Below are 17,925 nucleotides of genomic sequence, written 5' to 3'. Positions count from 1 at the left end.
TTTCGTGTTCTTTATGCAATGTATGGGAAGTTAATTTTGTACGAAAACTTAATGCGAAGAGAGGAATTTCTTTTTCAATAATTCATCAATTTTGATGGTCCCTAATCTATGCATAAAGTTAGTAGAAAACAAATGTATCGATTATAACATTACAGTAAAAAAAAAAAATGATGATCACTATTTTATATAAGTGGTAATCATGATCTAGACTTTATAAAATTACATTATCCTTATTTCCTTGAAAATCCAGGTCCAGGCGTGCTCGTAACTTTAAAACCCCTCCAATCCCAACAATTAACGAGAGAGAGGAGGAGGAGGAGAGAGAGGGGAGTAGAAAGGAGGCCTTTCCCCTTCCCATTCTCTCCTCTCTCTCGCTCTTTCCCTTCCATTTTCTCTAAATCGAGAGGAGGAGGGAAGAAGCGCATGCCATGTATATGTTACGTAGATAGAAACTTTTTAATCCTGTCGTCGTATCTTTTGCCCGTTAAAAGGCTGGAGATTTACTCCTCATCTCGTGAGGTCCGACAGCAGCAGCAACGGCAACCGCTTTCTAAATCCAATCATCGCCATGCCCAACTCCTCCTTCCTCAAGCTTTCCCTCTTCGTCGCCGGCGACCCTGCCGACACTCCGACCGCCGCCGTCGCCTGCTCCCCCACTGCCTGCCGCTCCCGGCGAAGCTTCGCCGACGGCGCCGTCGGGCTTGGCATCGTCGCCGCCATCAGCGGCGGCGGAGGCCGCGGGAGGCCTGCGGCGCTGACCCGGTCGGAGCCGATCCCTATCTCCCCGACGAGGGCCTTGGCGGCCGCCCGACCGCCGGAGCCGGACGAAGGGGCGCTCTCCGAGAGCTACACGTGCGTGATCTCGCACGTCGGGGGGAACTCCGTGAGGAAGAGAGTCTATTTCGGCGATGGCTCCGAAGTCGTCACTATGGACGTCCGGAGGCGCCGGGAAGTGATCTTCGAGACGCCGCCGCCGATACCGCCTCCGAAGCCGGCGATTCCGTTCGCCGCCATGGATTTGTTGAGCCACTGTCATTTGTGCAAGAAGAAGCTCGAGGGGATCGATATCTACATGTACCGGTATTTCCTCCTCCTCTTCCTCCTCTTCTTTTCTTGTTTTCTTGGCTGCTATTATTATTGGAAGATTTTGGGTGGTTTTTATGCTTAGTGTTTACCTTTGTAAGTTGGTCTGCAATTCTTCATACTTAGAAAAATTTGATCTTTGGTGGGAGTTTCGATAGCAGAGTTCCCCTGGTTCATCTTTTTCCGGCCATCTTACTGGAGGGGTTTTCTTGGGCCAATTTTTTAATGAGTTGTTCTACGAGGAGCCCACCATGGAAACTGCCGGTTGTGCACCATCCATAATTAAGTTCGCATTAATTATTATTGTTGAATTTAGTCCCACATCGGCTAGTAGCGGAAAAGTTCTGTGCCTTAAATGGAGGATGGAAATCCTTTCCTCTCGAGGCGCCTTTTGAAGGGCAAAACCGTGAGGGTAGTGGTCTCCCCCCGTCTGCGCTGGACGCGTGGGCCGGAGCGCCCAAAGCAAACAATACCTCGGAAGGAACGCAGTGGTGAACACACTGATGAATGCCAGCACACGTGCATTTTATGTATGCATATGGTGTTATGCATGCATCCATGCATGGGGAAATATACACGTTTTGCACATACACATATGGATTTGGACATGCATAGAGACATACATGCATTATATATTTATGTATACACTATGCGTGAAGAGATTCATGCATGTATACATGTGTCTTCATGTTTATATTCTATTCTTTAGGTGTCTGGATGTGAATTCTGATGAAGTGGATGGGCCCTTTGGTTTGGTGCTCTAACAGGTTCTTGGTGAATCACTTCTACCATTTCCGTTTATCATGAGGATATTATATAGATTACTTTTTCATAGATAAAAGAAACTTGCCCGTGGATTAGAAGGCAGTGCTGTATTCTCAACCATTTTGGGCATATGATTGTGATTTTTAAGTTTGATTGAGTTGCTTCTGCTTTTTTCCGATCCTTCTGGGATGAAGTTATTGCGATTGTTTCTTGGGACAAGCTGCAAGACCAGTGTACATGGGTGATCTCTTCTCACAAGTTTCAAGGGTACTCATCTCATTTAGGAAGATCAGATAATGTATAAATGGCCTGTGAACATGTGGGTTCTAACACTTTTCTTTTTCAGAGGGACTAATCTCAACTGTATTCTTTTTTTTCCAACAGTTTCCCTGTTTCTGACAACCTTGGTAGCATTTATTTGAGCAAGCATCTTTATATGCAATTAATTCTTAATTTTCACCATGTCTCATAATTAATTTACAGAAGTTTACTTTCTTGTTGAGAATCCCTTTGTGGAAATTGTTTTAGTACGGCAGATGTTTTTCCTCCGGTAATTACTAGAGTCATCAAGAAAAAGGGATCTAGAAGTTCAACTTCCGATACACTAGAGTGCTTTGTACCCTCTCACAAGTAACTGAATCTAACTCTTGAGTTGATTTTCAAGTGTAGTTGTGTTGATTTTCAAATGTTATTGTTCTTACTTCTAACTATTTTCTTGAATTAATTTGAATCCTTCTTTAAGGGCAAAAGCATTCCACTTTTTTGAATTTATACTTATAAGGACCATAGTAGGCTGGAAGAGCCGCTCTTTGCTTATCCATAACCATCTCCAACACCTTAGGGATAATTTACTAAAAGAGTTCTTATTATAGCTAAGCTTCATTTTGGAGGTATTTTATTAAAAGTGCTTGTTACAGCTAAGTTTTATCTGGCATGTTGGAGACTTGGAGCATGTTTCCAATAAATTTGGTATTGTAGATCCACATATGAGGGAAGAAATGTCTGTGTTATTGATTTTTTTTTTTTACTGGAGAATCTTTTTTTTCTTTAGAGAATTATTTTCCTTTTTTTCCCACTCTTTTTTCTTTAGAGAATTATTTTCCTTTTTTAATAACTCAAGCAATTGCCCTTAGAAATTTTGCTTGAAGCACCTTCCCCCTGATTAAATTTGACACTTGTCCGCTCATTAAATGATTTTTCCATGTGTTTTGCTTATTCCAAATTAGTGAGTTAAGCATGTAGTGAATAAAAGGGTGGTCAATGATACATAGTCATTTGGTTCTTCGAATCATGAATTAGTCAGGAGGCCTCTTCTGGATATAGAAATCTCTTGTTTAGGCTTTCACTATTTTCTCAAATGGAATAAAAACAGTTCATATCATTTGTTTGTTACATGATCCTTTATAACGTCCATAAACTAGTTTGCCTGTTTGCTCTCTTTAAGCATAAATTTAAAGCAGGTCAACGATCAACCTGAGCACAAGCTTTGGTATCTCTATCACACAGAGAGAGAGAGAGAGAGAGCATAACCTATGATATCGCAAAAAAAAAAGTTATGTAATCTAGTATTCTGAGACAGTTTTCAATTACAACTGACTTTCCTTCATCCGAGTTATTAAATATGAATTTATTGACGCTTTAGCTTCATAGTTTGTACCTCGACCTCTTTAGATCCAGCATGCACATGCTTCTCTGATAACTATAATCCTCCGATTTGCGAGGATGGCATTTTGATATTCTATGATATTCTTGACCGAAGGGCCTTTGTTATTACAATATCTGTCCAACCTGTTTAACAAGTGCAGTGTGATATATTTCCAAAGGTTACTTTATTTGAGATTGTAAATACGCAATGCCATGATCCTGATAGAAACATCCTTTTATGAACTTTGGTCTTTTGGCTCTTTAGAATATATGGATATAGTCGTCATTGCACTTGCAGATTCTTATCAGTACTTGTGATTGATTCATCACTTGTGACTCGGTCATGTGGATTTTTATCTCATCATGTTGATCCAATACATGAGGTTCCTGCCGCTGCAGGATCAGGAAAGGGTCAGTTGTACGCAGCTTTATGCCTGTGTGTAGAGAAACCATTTTGAACCCATGACACCCAGGTCACGATGGAGCAATCTATTATTGCGCTAGGGCTCACACTCTGAGTAATGCAGCAACAAATGGCTGAAAATCAATTTTTACACCTTTGAATTTCTCGTGTAAGTTAAGATTCCAACAGCATTTGAACAGAATGCTTTAGATGGATAAAGGGATAGCTGGAACTGTATTATCACTTGTTGCCTTTTTGATAGCCAAGTCCACTGCATTTGTTGTAGCTGAAATTTCTTTGTTTTTATAGAATGATGTCATATTAGCTTAGCAAAATCTTATATTTAAAGGGGTTCCATCCAGAGTCAAGGAGACCTGTTTCATGTAGAAGTTTATCCATTTCTGTTTCCTGTTTCATGTTTCAGCACCCCTCTCTGAGTAGCGTGATATACAAAATGTTAAATAGTTGAGTTGCTTCTCACTTACCTTTCCCACAATCTATCCCAGTTCCTGTTTCCTGTTTCATGCTTCACTGTCAGTCTCGGATAATTTGCTATATAAAATGTTAACAATTGAATTGTTTCTCATATACCTTTGTTACACCCGGTCCCAAATTGGTTTTCTTTGGAGGTAACTATAAGTCTTTTATTGTCCTTAGTACCAACTCTGTTGCTTATGTATGTATCCCTTGTATTGACTTATAGATCAAAAATTTGCTGATTATTTTAGTGTGTGCATACTGACAAGCAAGAGCTATATGCTACGAATATGTGAGAAGGCAGCAAAATAGATGTGAGAATTGAATGCCTATATTGTAGATTAAATATCAAATCTATAATTTTCCAGCATGAGTAAAGATGCATTCCAGTTGATGGGCATTTAGAAAGTTATATATCACTTTAATAATACAAATGATACAAGTGCTATATGTATCGATTGGCCTAGAATTTGTGACCGAAATTACTTGCTTGGGTGGAATTAATTCTGCCTTTGGCATTAAGATCGGTGATTTGCTAGGAGAAACCTTTATGGTTGTTATCAACCTAATTCAGGAATGATTAGTCTTCAACACATCCGAGTTTCTTCTTCTTGCCTTCAAGATTTTGTGTTGCTCTCCTGTTCTGGCAAAGTTCTTTATTTGGTGCATTGAAATCTGCTATTTGAACTTTCTAGTCTGCTAACCAAACTTTCTATCTGTGTTTTGGTTTGTTTTGCAGAGGAGACAAAGCCTTCTGTAGTCCAGATTGCAGATGCCAGCAGATGCTGTTGGATGCGCACAGGGAGAACTGTGGCTCTGAAGTACTGAACTCGTTCGAATGCTCTCTGTCTCCCTGTTCCTTCCCTTTGCTCTTTGCAGCTGGTGTTGCAGCAGCTTAATCGTGTGATAGTAAACTAAAGATGAAACCACAAGAAACAGGTAGCCATGAAAGAAAATAAGAGAGAGGCTGTCAGAGTGAATAATCGGTATGGCCAGCATTATATATATATGCATTGAGAAATGGAAGAGACTGATCTAAACTGCTTGTTGATCTCATCTTTTCAGGCAAAGCCCTGAAGAGAAACGATGTAACAAATATGTGATTTTTAAATCCCCATGTAGCAGAGAATGCATCAATAGATTGTGCATGCAATAAATTCCCATCTTCTAAGGCTGTCAAAGTTTTTCAGAGTTTCTATATAGCGCATGCAATAAAATGTGGTCAATAAATACTATGTTGTTTCCACAAACATTTCATTACGTCGGTACTAAAGTGCTCAAATGGAATATAAAATGGCTATTTTGATAACTCATTCAGCGTCACCAGTTTGGTCTGAATAAAGGTCATAAAAATTAACATAAGAACTTCTTGGAGGAAACTAATGTCCTTTATCATAGATTTGATAGCATTAAGTTCTAAGCATGAGATCTACCCATGGAGACACTAGTCTGAAGAGTTGTTGCTTACATTAGACCCAATGAAATTGACTCCATGCTCTTTGCGCATGTCAACATATCGATAGACATTTGAAATGAACATGTGCCCGTCAAATAAGGGGGAAAAGACAAATGATATTAGGGTTTGTTTGGTTGTGAAATGTCAAATTGCTGGGTAATTTGATGATTTCTGAAAATCATTTATCTACAAAAATTCTACTATATTTGGTTAGTAGAAAAATTATTTTGAAAAATGGTATAAAAAATTATTGTGCTTAGTTAGAGATAATCTTATATAAAAATAGTACCAAATTTTCAACAATACCCTTGAATGAATAATTCAATTTATAACATTTTTTTTAGTCCATTTGTTGACCATTTATGATCCATTTACACAAATACAATTAATATTGGCCATGTCGAATATTAAAATATATTTACATGAGCTAATAAATATTTTAAAATCAAATATACATATATTAGAAATATATTTCTTATTATAAATAAATTTTAACATATTCTGGTTTATAAGTAAATATTTTAATTATTAATACATCCTATATTATATTTATTGATAATTAATAAATAGCTAATATTTATTTATTAATAAATAATATTTATTAATAAATATAATAATATATTGAATATATTATTATGTATAAATATTATTAGTAAATATATTAATAGATATTGTAATATATTTAATATACTATTAATATAATTGATATTATTTATATAATATAATAATATAATATTAATGTAATATGAGTGAAGATATTTCTATCAAGAAGTGATATTATTATATTATCTCCACTCGGTAATCTAGCATGGAAAAAGAATTACTACCTTTCTAGTAGTATTTGTTTTACTTTCTCTCAAAAAAAATAGACATGAGGCCTGTCATTTATTTTATCTCTTTCATCAACTTTTCATACCAAATATGATAATTTGGCATGAAATTATTTTTTTATGCCAGATTATTCCAACCAAAATAGTTTCTTAAAGAAAGAGAGATCAATTTATGGACTAAGCAACAACATGGAATATGAAAAGCAGCAATGCTAGTCAATCAAGAAAAGATTTTATGAAAAATATCAAAAACAAAAAAGACAGTCAGGATTCAAAGATGACTTTATGATCGAATGAATGTATTGAGAAATAATGGTGCTTCATCGAATAGGTTAAGAACTTTTATGGTACATATATTTTTGGGCCTATGCATCTGCATGCCATGGTCTTAGATAAGACCTTAAACAGCCTCATCTGCAAGCTGCACATGAAGAGCATCACTATCTATTTTGTGAGCACGCAGGAGCACAAGGTATCCCCATCTCATGAGCCGTTTGTATCACCCGTACTGCGATTTCCCCTCCATGGCCACAAGAATTTTTCCAAGCTCCACCACATTTCTTGGAATTTCCGGTTTACAAGTGTGAGGCCCAATAGTCCCACATCGAAAAAACTTGTTCTAAAGCCTAGGCATATGAGGCGGATGTCTCCTAATCCTGCAGACGCATTTTGGAAGGAAAACAAAATCGGAGAGGGGTGAAGGACGCTTGCGTGAAGCCCCGGAAACGGACAATATCTGGCAGGGAAGCTCGCGGTCCCTCCTCATGTGGCCCCCACGTGGGCACCGGGTGCCTCACGTGCCCCGAGGAGGCGGGGGCGTGACATTTGGTATCAGAGCTTGCGTGAAGCCCCGAAATCGGACAAAATCTGGCAGGGAAGCCTCGCAGTCCCTCCTCATGTGGCCCCCCACGTGGGCACTGGGTGCCTCACGTGCCCCGAGGAGGCGGGGGCGTGACATTTGGTATCAGAGCCGAGGACGGCTCTTGTCCGATGGTGGGAAGGGTGTGAGGCCCAATAGTCCCACATCGGAAAAACTCGTTCTAGAGCCTGAGCATATGAGGCGGGTGTCTCCTAATCCTGCAGACGCGTTTTGGGAGAAAAATAAAATCGGGGAGAGGTGAAGGACGCTTGCGTGAAGCTCCGGAAACGGACAATATCTGGCAGGAAAGCCCCGCGGTCCCTCCTCATGTGGCCCCCATGTGGGCACTGGGTGCCTCACGTGCCCCGAGGAGGCGGGGGCGTGACATTTGGTATCAAAGTCAAGGACGGCTCTTGTCTGATGGTAGGAAGAGTGTGAGGCCCAATAGTTCCACATTGGAAAGACTCGTTCTAGAACCTGGGCATATGAGGCGTGTGTCTCCTAATCCTGCCCACGTGGGCATTGAGTGCCTCACGTGCCCCGAGGAGGTGGGGCGTGACAACAGGCAGGTTCTTTGGTTGGGAAACAATATCTTGTGATAGTTTGGAGCATTTCCTCCCGTAATTGGTGAGCCACGCATACATTTGGCACTTAAAGCCAAAGCATTGTTCCAAGGAAGACTCCGTGACATAGTAGACTATGCTCGGAGAAAAGAAATAATAAATTAACTATCTAATTCCAAACATCATGATGAGGTGATTAGTTTGTTATGCTGTAGCAAACAGCGCATCAGTATAAGATAAGATGTTTTCTAACTCTAGTGGGAGAATTGTGTACTGAGTATCGAATGAATTATACTCTAGCACCTTTATACATAAACAAACTTAAGTTACCTAAATCCCCGGTGTAGCATTATAACTGGCCATCCATTTAGCTTCACTACTAAAGAAATTTCCATGAAACAACACCTCAAGTAGAGCTCATCTTATCATGAGCCCGACCTCAAGCCTAAACTATTAAACAGACTTTAGGCTGCGCTTATTTAAAATTTGATATGTTGTGTGCCTAAGCCCGGCTCATGATCAACTCAAACCTCCAGAAAGACTTACGGACAATAATATAATCACCATGAATCTTGAAAGGCAAGATTTTAAACCAATTGGCCAGGTAGCATCGATCCATACCGATTCCACGTTGGTTGAGCCAATAACCCAAAGGAGAAAAGTTTAAAAGACAAGGCCCAGGCAAAAAATTTTAGTATAATTACGAAATAGCGTATTAATTAAGAAAAGAGAAATCTCTGGCCAACCTCTTCAACCAATTCAAACTTTGGTTAGACTAATAAAAAAAAAAGTGTCTCTTTTCCTAACGAGAACACCAATCTGATTAAAATTAACCAAAAATCGATCGAACTATGAATAAAAAAAATCAATCATATCATAATACCACATTATGCCAAACAATATATATATATATATATATATATATATATATATATGAAAAAGTGGAGAAAAAAAAGCTAACAACTTACAGGAGACTTGCAGACGATAATGGAGTCGCACCGGGTGTTTTTCTCAACCTTCTAATCACCATCCGCCGTGTATCTCCTCAGCCAATCTTCTAATCCCCCTTCATCTCTCTCTACCAAAGCCACCCAAGAAGCTAGGCACGTGCAAGGCAAGAGATTAATGGAGAAATGGACGTTTGGACCCCAACCAAATCCTTTATCGACCTGCGTTAGAGACTTCAACGTTGACCGGGTCAATGCTAGGCGCCGACCCTTACCAAACTCCTCTTTGCTGGATGACAGCTCAGACGCCAAGGGAGTTGCATAAAAGATCCATTCATTTTGGAGCTACTCACCTTTAGTACATTTTATTGGAATAATTTTTCTGAAAAAAAGTAGGTTTTATCAACGCATACCCATCTCATTTGCTAACACCTAGGCGACTATGAATTGGTATGAATCAAACCAGTTATTCTTTCTAACACAAAAAAAAAAATAAGTTAGAAATTCTATATAAAAAAGATTCCTTTATATTTTATCTTCGTACCCTTTATTACAATGATTACGTACCATTTATCTTACATATCTGATTTAGTAATACCAAATCATTTGATGTAAAAAAAACTGATAATAAACTATATAACTGAGTAATACCAAATCAATGATTACGCTGCACCAACCCAAAACAATGGGCACCGAAAATGCAACCGCGTTAGGTCTGTTCATCAGCGAGGTGAGAGGTACATCCCGCCAACCTCGTTCCCTACCGAACAAATATTTTGACTAGGCTTCATGCACGCCCATCCCTACCCCCACCTGAGTCCTATAAAAGCTCTCACTTGTCCTCCCAGGCTCCCACCATCTCAGATCACCAGAGTCTCCTTCTCCTCTCTCATTTCCTATTCGAGTACGAAGCAAATGGCCTTCGCTCCGGGAAAGCTGGCCCTGTCCATCCTCCTGTCCCTAACCTTCGCCTCTGTTGCCAAGTCTCTGTTCCCCATCCAATCCTCCATTGCTCTCTCCATACCTTTCCTCCTCTTCCTCTCTCTTCTCTTCTCCAACTTCAAGCGCTCCAACACTCCTCCTGGCCCCCTCTCCATCCCCATCTTTGGAAACTGGCTCCAAGTTGGCAACGACCTCAATCACAGGTTCCTCGCCAACTTGTCTCAAAAATATGGCAGCTTCTTCCTCCTCAAACTCGGCGCAAGAAACCTGGTTGTGGTCTCCGACCCCAAGTTGGCCGCCGAGGTTCTCCACACCCAAGGGGTCGAGTTCGGGTCCCGCCCCCGGAACGTCGTGTTCGACATCTTCACCGGCAACGGCCAGGACATGGTGTTCACCGTGTACGGCGACCACTGGAGGAAGATGCGCCGCATCATGACGCTGCCGTTCTTCACCAACAAGGTGGTGCAGCAATACAGGGGGATGTGGGAAGAGGAGATGGACCTCGTCGTTAAGGACTTGTGCGGTGATAGGATCGCCCAGGAGCAGGGCATGGTGATCCGAAGGCGACTGCAGCTGATGCTGTACAACATCATGTACCGTATGATGTTCGACGCTAGGTTCGAGTCGGCTGCCGATCCTTTGTTCTTGGAGGCCACACGGTTCAACTCCGAGAGGAGCCGACTGGCCCAGAGCTTCGAGTACAACTATGGCGACTTCATTCCTATCCTTAGACCCTTCTTGAGGGGGTACCTGAACAAGTGCAGGGATTTGCAGAGCAGGAGGTTGGCTTTCTTCAACAACTACTACGTCGAGAAGAGAAGGTAATCTTATCATCAGCCCCCCTCCTTATCCTGTCATTTTATTTTAATATTTGCTGCTTGCCATTGGCTTTAAATTTTGATCGTCTAATGAAAACAATATCAAATTTATTAAATCCAATCCCGTGACACGATATCGGATTTGGATTTAGATCCTGGAAAGGATCCGGCCCATTTACCAACCTGGGGATGGTCGGATGCTCTGTATCTCATCATAGTTGTTAGATCAAGTCCTTGTTGATTAACTTCTTCAATGCGGTGGTTTCATTAGCTCTCTCTTTTCTTTTCTTTTTCCAAATTGTCTTCAACCAGAAAAGTGATGGCCGCCGATGGAGATGGACACAAGGCCAGGTGTGCTATAGACCACATACTAGAAGCAGAGAAGAACGGAGAGATCAGTGCAGAGAATGTGATATATATTGTGGAGAACATCAACGTTGCTGGTAGGAGCCTCTGTCCGGCTAATATTCTCCTTCTGCACTCTATGACTTGTAAGACTTAAATATTTGTTGCTGATCGAATTGGTGCAGCTATTGAGACCACCTTGTGGTCCATGGAATGGGCTATAGCTGAGCTAGCGAACCACCCTGCGGTCCAGGAGAAACTCCGACGAGAGATCGCCGATGTCCTTGAGGGCGATGCGGTGACCGAGTCGAACCTCCAAAGGCTTCCTTACTTGCAAGCAGTTGTCAGGGAGACCCTAAGGCTGCACACACCAATACCGTTGCTGGTGCCCCACATGAACCTCGAGGAGGCGAAGCTCGGCGGCTGCACGATACCGGAGGGCTCGAAGGTGGTGGTGAATGCATGGTGGCTCGCAAACAACCCGGCGTGGTGGGACAACCCTGAGGAGTTCCGGCCGGAGAGATTCCTGGAGGAGGAGACGGCGGTGGACGCAGTCGTGGGAGGTAAGGTGGACTTCAGGTTCCTGCCGTTCGGCGTGGGCCGGAGGAGCTGCCCGGGGATCATACTGGCATTGCCGATTCTGGGGCTCATTCTTGGGAAGCTCGTCGCTAACTTTGAGATGAGGCCACCGCCTGGGATGGAGAAGATCGACGTGAGCGAGAAGGGTGGCCAGTTCAGTTTGCACATCGCCGAGCACTCTGTTGTGGCATTCCGGCCGGTCAAGAAATAAATTGGAGGAGAATTGGGACTTAGATATACTTGACGGGATTTAGATGTTTTTCTTTTTTTCTTTTAAAACAATAGATCTTTTTCTTGTTCTTGATATAGACCATAGGATGATTGCAGTTTGCTCGAAGTTCTGAAATTCTTGCAATTAATGAATGGCGATGCGTTCTGAATGTGTAATAAATGTTCCTTGTATTGTTAATTGTTTTGGCAAAACCAAATCCTTGAGATTTATATTGGTTTCACTCAATCAAATATTTGTTATAGCAATTAATGCATGGTATTCTCTTTCCGTCATTGTAGCGATTCCTAAATAAGTGGAGCTTCTTGTGTCCAACTGCTAAAAGTTAGTGGATAGTTGTGATAAATATTTCAGTAGCCTCATTCAGTTAAGAAAAAATTCGTCAGTGGTCTCGCTTTGGAGCTGGAGAAAACAAAAATGGTGCATCAAATTGTTCAGACCTCTCTCTCCTCCGATCTATGCAGGGAGAAGAATTGCTGCAACTTCTTGAGCCGATTTGGAAACTCACTAATGATGGTAACTTCTTTCTACAGATTTAACCATCAAGGTGGAGTCCTCTGGCTCTTTTATAGGGCTATTCGGAAGGAGGGGGTATCTGGAAAAAATCAAAGTTTTTACACGATTGACCTTAAGAAACAGACTTCAAAAAAAAAAAAAAAATTGTGAGAAATAACATTCTGCAACTGATAATCTGGCGTTCCTCTTTTCCCCTTTCGTGCACTCCTTTCGGAGATCTCTAAATATATGCTGGTTTTTTTGCGAAATCACTCCGGACAAAAATGGAGAGTGTGTTTTAGCTCATCTCAAATTGAATTGGGATTGCTAATTGCAAATCTCTATCGGCAGTGTAAAAAAAGAGACTTTTGTGTTTTTATGAGAGAGATCTGTTCAGTTACAGACGCTCTCATGACTAGCTTCTTGTATATTATTTGGTTGAAGCTATGTTGGGCAAAGGATGAATCAATTTGAACCACTGAAAACCTTTACCATGGCGAGGAGACGGGAGAATGATGTTTTTATAAATACTGATTGGGATGTGCAGTCGTTGTCTGTTTTCAGATCTTGGAAAGGAGAATACTCTGTTTCCTGCTATTTGTCCCCGGTTCCACCATCATCCGCCAGGCTATCTGGTAATTTGTACGAGCTTATATTTAATCCCACATCGCTGGTCGTTGGATAAATTTTGGATACTTATAATTATTAAAGAACTCAAATAAGTAATAAGTAGGATATAATTATTAAACTTGCATGAAAACCAATCTAACTAAAAATTTTGATTACTAATTCAATTAGATTTATATAAAAAAATAAAAAATAAAAGTATTTATATAAAAAATATAATATAAAATATAATTTTTTAAAAAAATTAAAGACCACTACTACTCTTTAATTCAGTTTTGCAAATAAAAATAATAATGAATTATCTATTTTTAAAAAAATGTAAGAAAGATTATATATTAGAATTATCTTAAAATTATTTATATTTTTAAGTATTTTAAACAGAAAGATTTTGAAGCAATGTTTTTAATTTTTTTACAAATAATTAACTATTATATATTTTGAACTAGCTATATTTTAAAACGTGAATAAATATAATAAACTATAGTTATATGATAGAAGTGACCGCTACCATGATAGCTAGGTGGTTGTCGAGATTTGGATAGAAGAATTTTATTCGAGACCAATCCCACCCATATACGGGTGGATAATATTATTAACCCGAGCCCGCTTGGGATATTATACCACCCGTATAGCCGTACACAGATTACACATACAAATATCACCTTGACGTAAACTGGCCTAAGAATTAGTTAATATTTGAATAATTAAAGTGTAACTTAAAAAGTCACCCAACAGGTAATTGCTACCCATTGGGGTTTGTCTCAACAGCCATGTCTGATTTTTTTTTTTTTCGTCGAAACGGCTATTCATTTCATATAGTTTTAACATGAGTATAACCCGCCAAATCGAGAAAAAACAGTAAAGACAGAGGAATAGAAGCGTATGATACAGACGTCCATAAAAAATCCCCGGAATGCCAGGCTACAAAGAAGGCGAACCAGTCTGCTGCCCGGTTCGCCTTTCTAAAAACGTGTACAGCCTGAAACTCGCCCATCATCTGAAGCATCCTGCGCATCTCCTGAATAAGGGGATGACCATCACCATACCTATCGACCCTCGAATCCAGTCGATCACCATAGTAGAGTCCCCCTCGAGGTACACCCGCTCGATATATACCATGTACTTACGTACCTGGCGTAGGATAAATCCTCCCAGACCATCCGTAACTCTGCCCCAACTACTGTAAGCCCTGGCTTGCGTCGCCCTCCTACAGCAAGTATCCTCCCATGGTGGTCCTTGATCACAAATCCAACCCCGCCAGTCACGCCATCCACAGACCTACTGCCATCGAAGTTTACTTTGAGATAGCCAAGGGATGGGGTACCTAAGAAACAAGAGCAAATCGAGGTGCTGAACCAGCATGGAGAGTACCCAAGATATCCCTAGCCATCCCAAAAGAAAACATAGAGGCAGCCTCCATAACCTCCCTCGTCTGCAATGACGCTCTATCTATCACCATCCTCGAAGACGACCGCCTTTCCTCAAACAGACTAGTGTTCATGTCCAGCCAAATGTGGTAGGACAAATATGCCGTAAGAATTTCCGCCCCCGTAGATCTGGGGCTCCGCATGGAATCTCTCATCACATGAATCAGGTCCTGTGCCGAGCCCACCGAGTCAGATAGTGGGACCGGTAACCGTCACCATATCTCTCGGGTCCTAGGGCACTGCAGAAGAACATGCTCGGTAGTCTCCTCGCCATGTCTGTTCGCTTGGCAACTACAGAAGTAAAGGGAGTGGCGCAACACCATAACCTTTTCTTTTTTTTTTGGCTTTTTGTGAATTAACATATATGCCATTGGTTTTTTCTTGGTAAATAATTAACATACAAATTGCTCTTAAAAAGAAATAAAAACTACTATAACACAGCAACAGTAACGGAGATTTAAAATTTCACGCACGTAAATGCAACCATGGAATGTGGATGCGGATGCATTTGGGGTTCAGTTGGCATCCGGCAGGAAGTAGTCGGCGGTCAAAGGTCGGAAAAACGGCGGCTCCTCGGCCTCCAGCACGTCCACAAAGCTCCCGAGCAGGTGCACGTAGACCACCCAGTCCCCGTTCCCCCGAGCGCTGGGCATCGGCATCACGTAGCCCGCGGGGCTCCCCCATGGGAAGTGGTACGACCCGAACACCGGCCTCCCCCACCCGAACTCCACCTGCCCCACCGGAAAACCCCGTCCCGACGACACCACGCACCCCACCCCGCCGTCCTCATACCCGAGGCAGATCCTCGCCCCCACCGGCTCCGGCCGCCGGGCCTCCACCCAATCCACCAGCCCCCGGAAGTGCTCCTCCGTCAGTGCAGGCCGCAGCCACCCGTGCACCACCTCCGCCACCTCCGCCAGGCCCATATCCTTCAGCTCCCCCACCCGGAGGCTCCCGCATGGGATCGACAGCACGTTGCCGAAGTACCCGGCCATCTCGCCGCCGCGGGCCAGCCGGGAGCGTCCGTCGACGACTGCACCCATACGGCAGACCTTGTCGTCCAAGCGGGTGGTGCGGGAGAGGACGCGCCAGAGGTAGGCGGTGAAGGCCTCGATCTTGGTCCGCTGGCCGCCGGCGGCGACCTGGATCCGGGCGATGTCGTCGGCGACGATGTAGTAGATGCGGTTGACGGCGGGCTCCTGGTCGGGAGACGGCGGGGGCAGGGCCGGCAGCGAGGAGACCGGCACGTAGAGGCGGTCCAAGGAGGGATCGTAGGAGCCCGGGCGGCGCGGGGTGAGGAGAGAGCGGCGGAAGGAGGGGGGAAGGGAAATGGCCTTGGAAGCGGCGGTCTCGGCCCAGGCCACCAGGAACATGTTGGCCGAGTAGGCGTCGGCGATGCGGTGGTCGAAAGTGCAGGCCAGCACCAGCCCCCCACATTTGAGCTCCGTTGCCTGTTTCCGGAAAAGATGAAATACAACTAGAAAAAATTAATCTCGCTCTATTAACCAAGAAAACAGATCGTTGTTACAGACGCAGTGGATCACCTCGTTGGTATCCAGTGACAATCCAGGATCCATGAGTACATGCCATGGTAGCTTTTGGAGACTCGGCCTCATATCCTACTGAGCTGCGAGTGAGGCAGCCGAACGAGGAAGGGGAAGACTATTCCGTAATGCCTTGCATTGAGCAGCTAAGGGAAGATTCCTACTACACTGCCTATGGCTTACGGCAGTCTCTATCCCCTTGCTGCCTTCGCCCTCGGAAATGGCTCCTTTCCTACCTCTTTTACTTTCGAGTACTTTTTCTTATTCTATCTTCAGCACTATCTTCCGCTTCTAGTCATGAATTTTTTCTACCATAGTTTGAGGTCTAACAAGAAGTCTACCGGAGGTCAAGTAATTGTATAGCCGTTTGAATGAGCTAGATCGATACTTACTACTACTATGTCCTCACGAGCAAGAGAGCAGCTTCCCTCTGCTTTTCGTACCTTCTCACTCTCCCATTATACACAAAAGATCTTTTTTGGCTCTCTTTTAGCTCTATGTCTCTTATCTCTAGGGGAGAAGAGAGAAAAGTCTGATCCACTGTGCGGCCATGTTTTTGGTCTCGAATTGATTATTTTATTGATAGTTTGAAATATTTATCCGAAACCAAAATATTCTAAAATCTTATGGGTAATTTTTTAACGATGCTGTATTTGAGCCGACTGAGACGTACCTTGTTGAAACTGAGTACCTGTCGAAGACAACCTGGGCGTGCAGGAATGTTTTATAATAAATGATAACGGAGCGGACTTGATTTATAGCCCATATAATTTAGAAAATACTGTAATATAAATCTAGATTTAATTTATGATATTTATGATTGAAATAAAATAGATTTAAACTGTTTGCCTCGTAACAACGTTAAAGTTTGGGCGAGTAATATTTTCTGCCTAAACTTTTTCGATGAGACTGTTCTAGCCTTTCCGGATGAGACTGTTCTGCACCATGACCCATCGGGCATTACCCAAGACCCGTACCGTGATTGAACCGCAAGCGAAGGCGAAATTATTCCGCTAGACTTCCGACAGTTTTCAAGGACTGACATATTTCGTGAGCTGAAGTGATGATAAGGCCGAGCAAAGCATGGCCAAACCGACGTTCCTCGGGAGCTCTTACGTTAAAACGTTTTTTAGATGCTGGACCCAAAATTATACTCGCTCCTGCCGCCACCGAATCGGTGCATTTCTTTGTTTTGCTCAAAAAAGAGATCGGTGCATTGTGTCCAGCCCCATCATTAGCACTAAGCAAACAAAATGCAGTAAAAAAGCCACGCATGTAAATACCCATGCGCATGTGAGAATATATACCAACATTAGGTGTCCATTTGGCTTCTAAGTTCTAACCTTCTCCGGTTCTCCCACGCTCCAACGAGAGAGAGAGAGAGAGAGGTAAATTTATAATACCTGGACGCAGATTACCCCTTCCTTCTTCTTGGGCACCAGCTTCCTCTCCACGCTTTCATCCGGGTTGTATAGGCGCAGCTCATGGAGCTCTACATCGGCATAAGCCTCGATGAAATCCACGCCGCGGTTGTTGCAAAGCAGCTCAGGCTCGCCCACCGAGTTGGTGACCACCTTGCCGGCGAAGGGGTAGTAGGTCACCAGGGCCCGAGCCAGTGATGTCTTGAGAGCGCTCATCATGGTGGCGAAAGTCGCCGGGCTCTGTTCGGCAAGTGGTTTTTCGTAGCAGAAGAACACACCCACGTCTATTGGCGGCAACAGCAGGTCAAGGTTGGACAAAGGCAGCCGGTGCTCCTGCGCCGGCAGCACTGCAGCCACTCTCTCCTTCACCTTCATCGTTACTGTATACTCTTTGCTTCCACCCATCAGGGCTGGCCCGAGCCGGTCGCCTAAGGCCTCGGCCTAAAGAAAGGCTTCCAGAAGGTAAAGAGA

The 17,925-nt window shown here is 42.8% G+C and overlaps 3 protein-coding genes across 6 annotated transcripts; 2 read left to right on the top strand and 1 right to left on the bottom strand.

The window, feature by feature from the left end:
* The first annotated feature begins 285 nt into the window (after positions 1–285).
* LOC103702259 (FCS-Like Zinc finger 14-like) lies at positions 286–5,546 on the top strand. Of its 4 annotated transcripts, none has more exons than XM_088707483.2 (3): positions 286–1,074; positions 2,377–2,478; positions 5,112–5,546. In XM_088707483.2, the coding sequence occupies exons 1-3, from the start codon at positions 569–571 to the stop codon at positions 5,269–5,271; spliced, it is 768 nt and encodes a 255-aa protein (XP_088563609.1). In that variant the 5' UTR covers positions 286–568; the 3' UTR covers positions 5,272–5,546. The 4 variants fall into 4 exon arrangements, with proteins under 4 accessions (XP_088563609.1, XP_026658467.3, XP_088563610.1 ...); XM_026802666.4 differs by having other exon boundaries at positions 286–1,080; XM_088707484.2 differs by lacking the exon at positions 2,377–2,478 and having other exon boundaries at positions 290–1,074.
* A 4,328-nt stretch (positions 5,547–9,874) lies between these two features.
* LOC103702256 (cytochrome P450 CYP73A100-like) lies at positions 9,875–12,102 on the top strand. The gene is made up of 3 exons (XM_008784589.6): positions 9,875–10,790; positions 11,100–11,230; positions 11,318–12,102. The coding sequence occupies exons 1-3, from the start codon at positions 9,943–9,945 to the stop codon at positions 11,920–11,922; spliced, it is 1,584 nt and encodes a 527-aa protein (XP_008782811.3). The 5' UTR covers positions 9,875–9,942; the 3' UTR covers positions 11,923–12,102.
* Positions 12,103–14,993: 2,891 nt separating this feature from the next.
* Positions 14,994–17,884, bottom strand: LOC103702418 (HXXXD-type acyl-transferase family protein). Its single transcript, XM_008784858.4, has 2 exons — positions 17,437–17,884; positions 14,994–15,940 (listed from the first exon to the last, which is right to left on the bottom strand). Exons 1-2 carry the CDS (start codon positions 17,857–17,859, stop codon positions 15,005–15,007), a joined length of 1,359 nt encoding a protein of 452 aa, XP_008783080.3. The 5' UTR covers positions 17,860–17,884; the 3' UTR covers positions 14,994–15,004.
* Positions 17,885–17,925: the final 41 nt, after the last annotated feature.

This window comes from Phoenix dactylifera, chromosome 11 (assembly GCF_051530095.1).
Source record: "Phoenix dactylifera cultivar Ajwa chromosome 11, Ajwa_hap1_PhDact_Kaust_v1.1, whole genome shotgun sequence".
Lineage (NCBI taxonomy): Eukaryota > Viridiplantae > Streptophyta > Magnoliopsida > Arecales > Arecaceae > Phoenix > Phoenix dactylifera.
Note: the sequence above shows the minus strand (reverse complement) of the source record. Positions and strands in the feature narration are given on the sequence as shown.

What these genes read in the sequence shown, in the direction of transcription:
- LOC103702259 (XM_026802666.4), top strand. Translation starts at nt 569, where the DNA reads ATGCCCAACTCCTCCTTCCTCAAGCTTTCCCTCTTCGTCGCCGGCGAC. An exon ending in ATCGATATCTACATGTACCG is followed by an intron (nt 1,081 to 2,376) that starts GTATTTCCTCCT and finishes AAATTGTTTTAG; the next exon opens with TACGGCAGATGTTTTTCCTC. An exon ending in TGCTTTGTACCCTCTCACAA is followed by an intron (nt 2,479 to 5,111) that starts GTAACTGAATCT and finishes TTTGTTTTGCAG; the next exon opens with AGGAGACAAAGCCTTCTGTA.
- LOC103702256 (XM_008784589.6), top strand. Translation starts at nt 9,943, where the DNA reads ATGGCCTTCGCTCCGGGAAAGCTGGCCCTGTCCATCCTCCTGTCCCTA. An exon ending in TACTACGTCGAGAAGAGAAG is followed by an intron (nt 10,791 to 11,099) that starts GTAATCTTATCA and finishes GTCTTCAACCAG; the next exon opens with AAAAGTGATGGCCGCCGATG. An exon ending in GGAGAACATCAACGTTGCTG is followed by an intron (nt 11,231 to 11,317) that starts GTAGGAGCCTCT and finishes GAATTGGTGCAG; the next exon opens with CTATTGAGACCACCTTGTGG.
- LOC103702418 (XM_008784858.4), bottom strand. Translation starts at nt 17,859, where the DNA reads ATGGGTGGAAGCAAAGAGTATACAGTAACGATGAAGGTGAAGGAGAGA. An exon ending in AAGGGGTAATCTGCGTCCAG is followed by an intron (nt 15,941 to 17,436) that starts GTATTATAAATT and finishes TTCCGGAAACAG; the next exon opens with GCAACGGAGCTCAAATGTGG.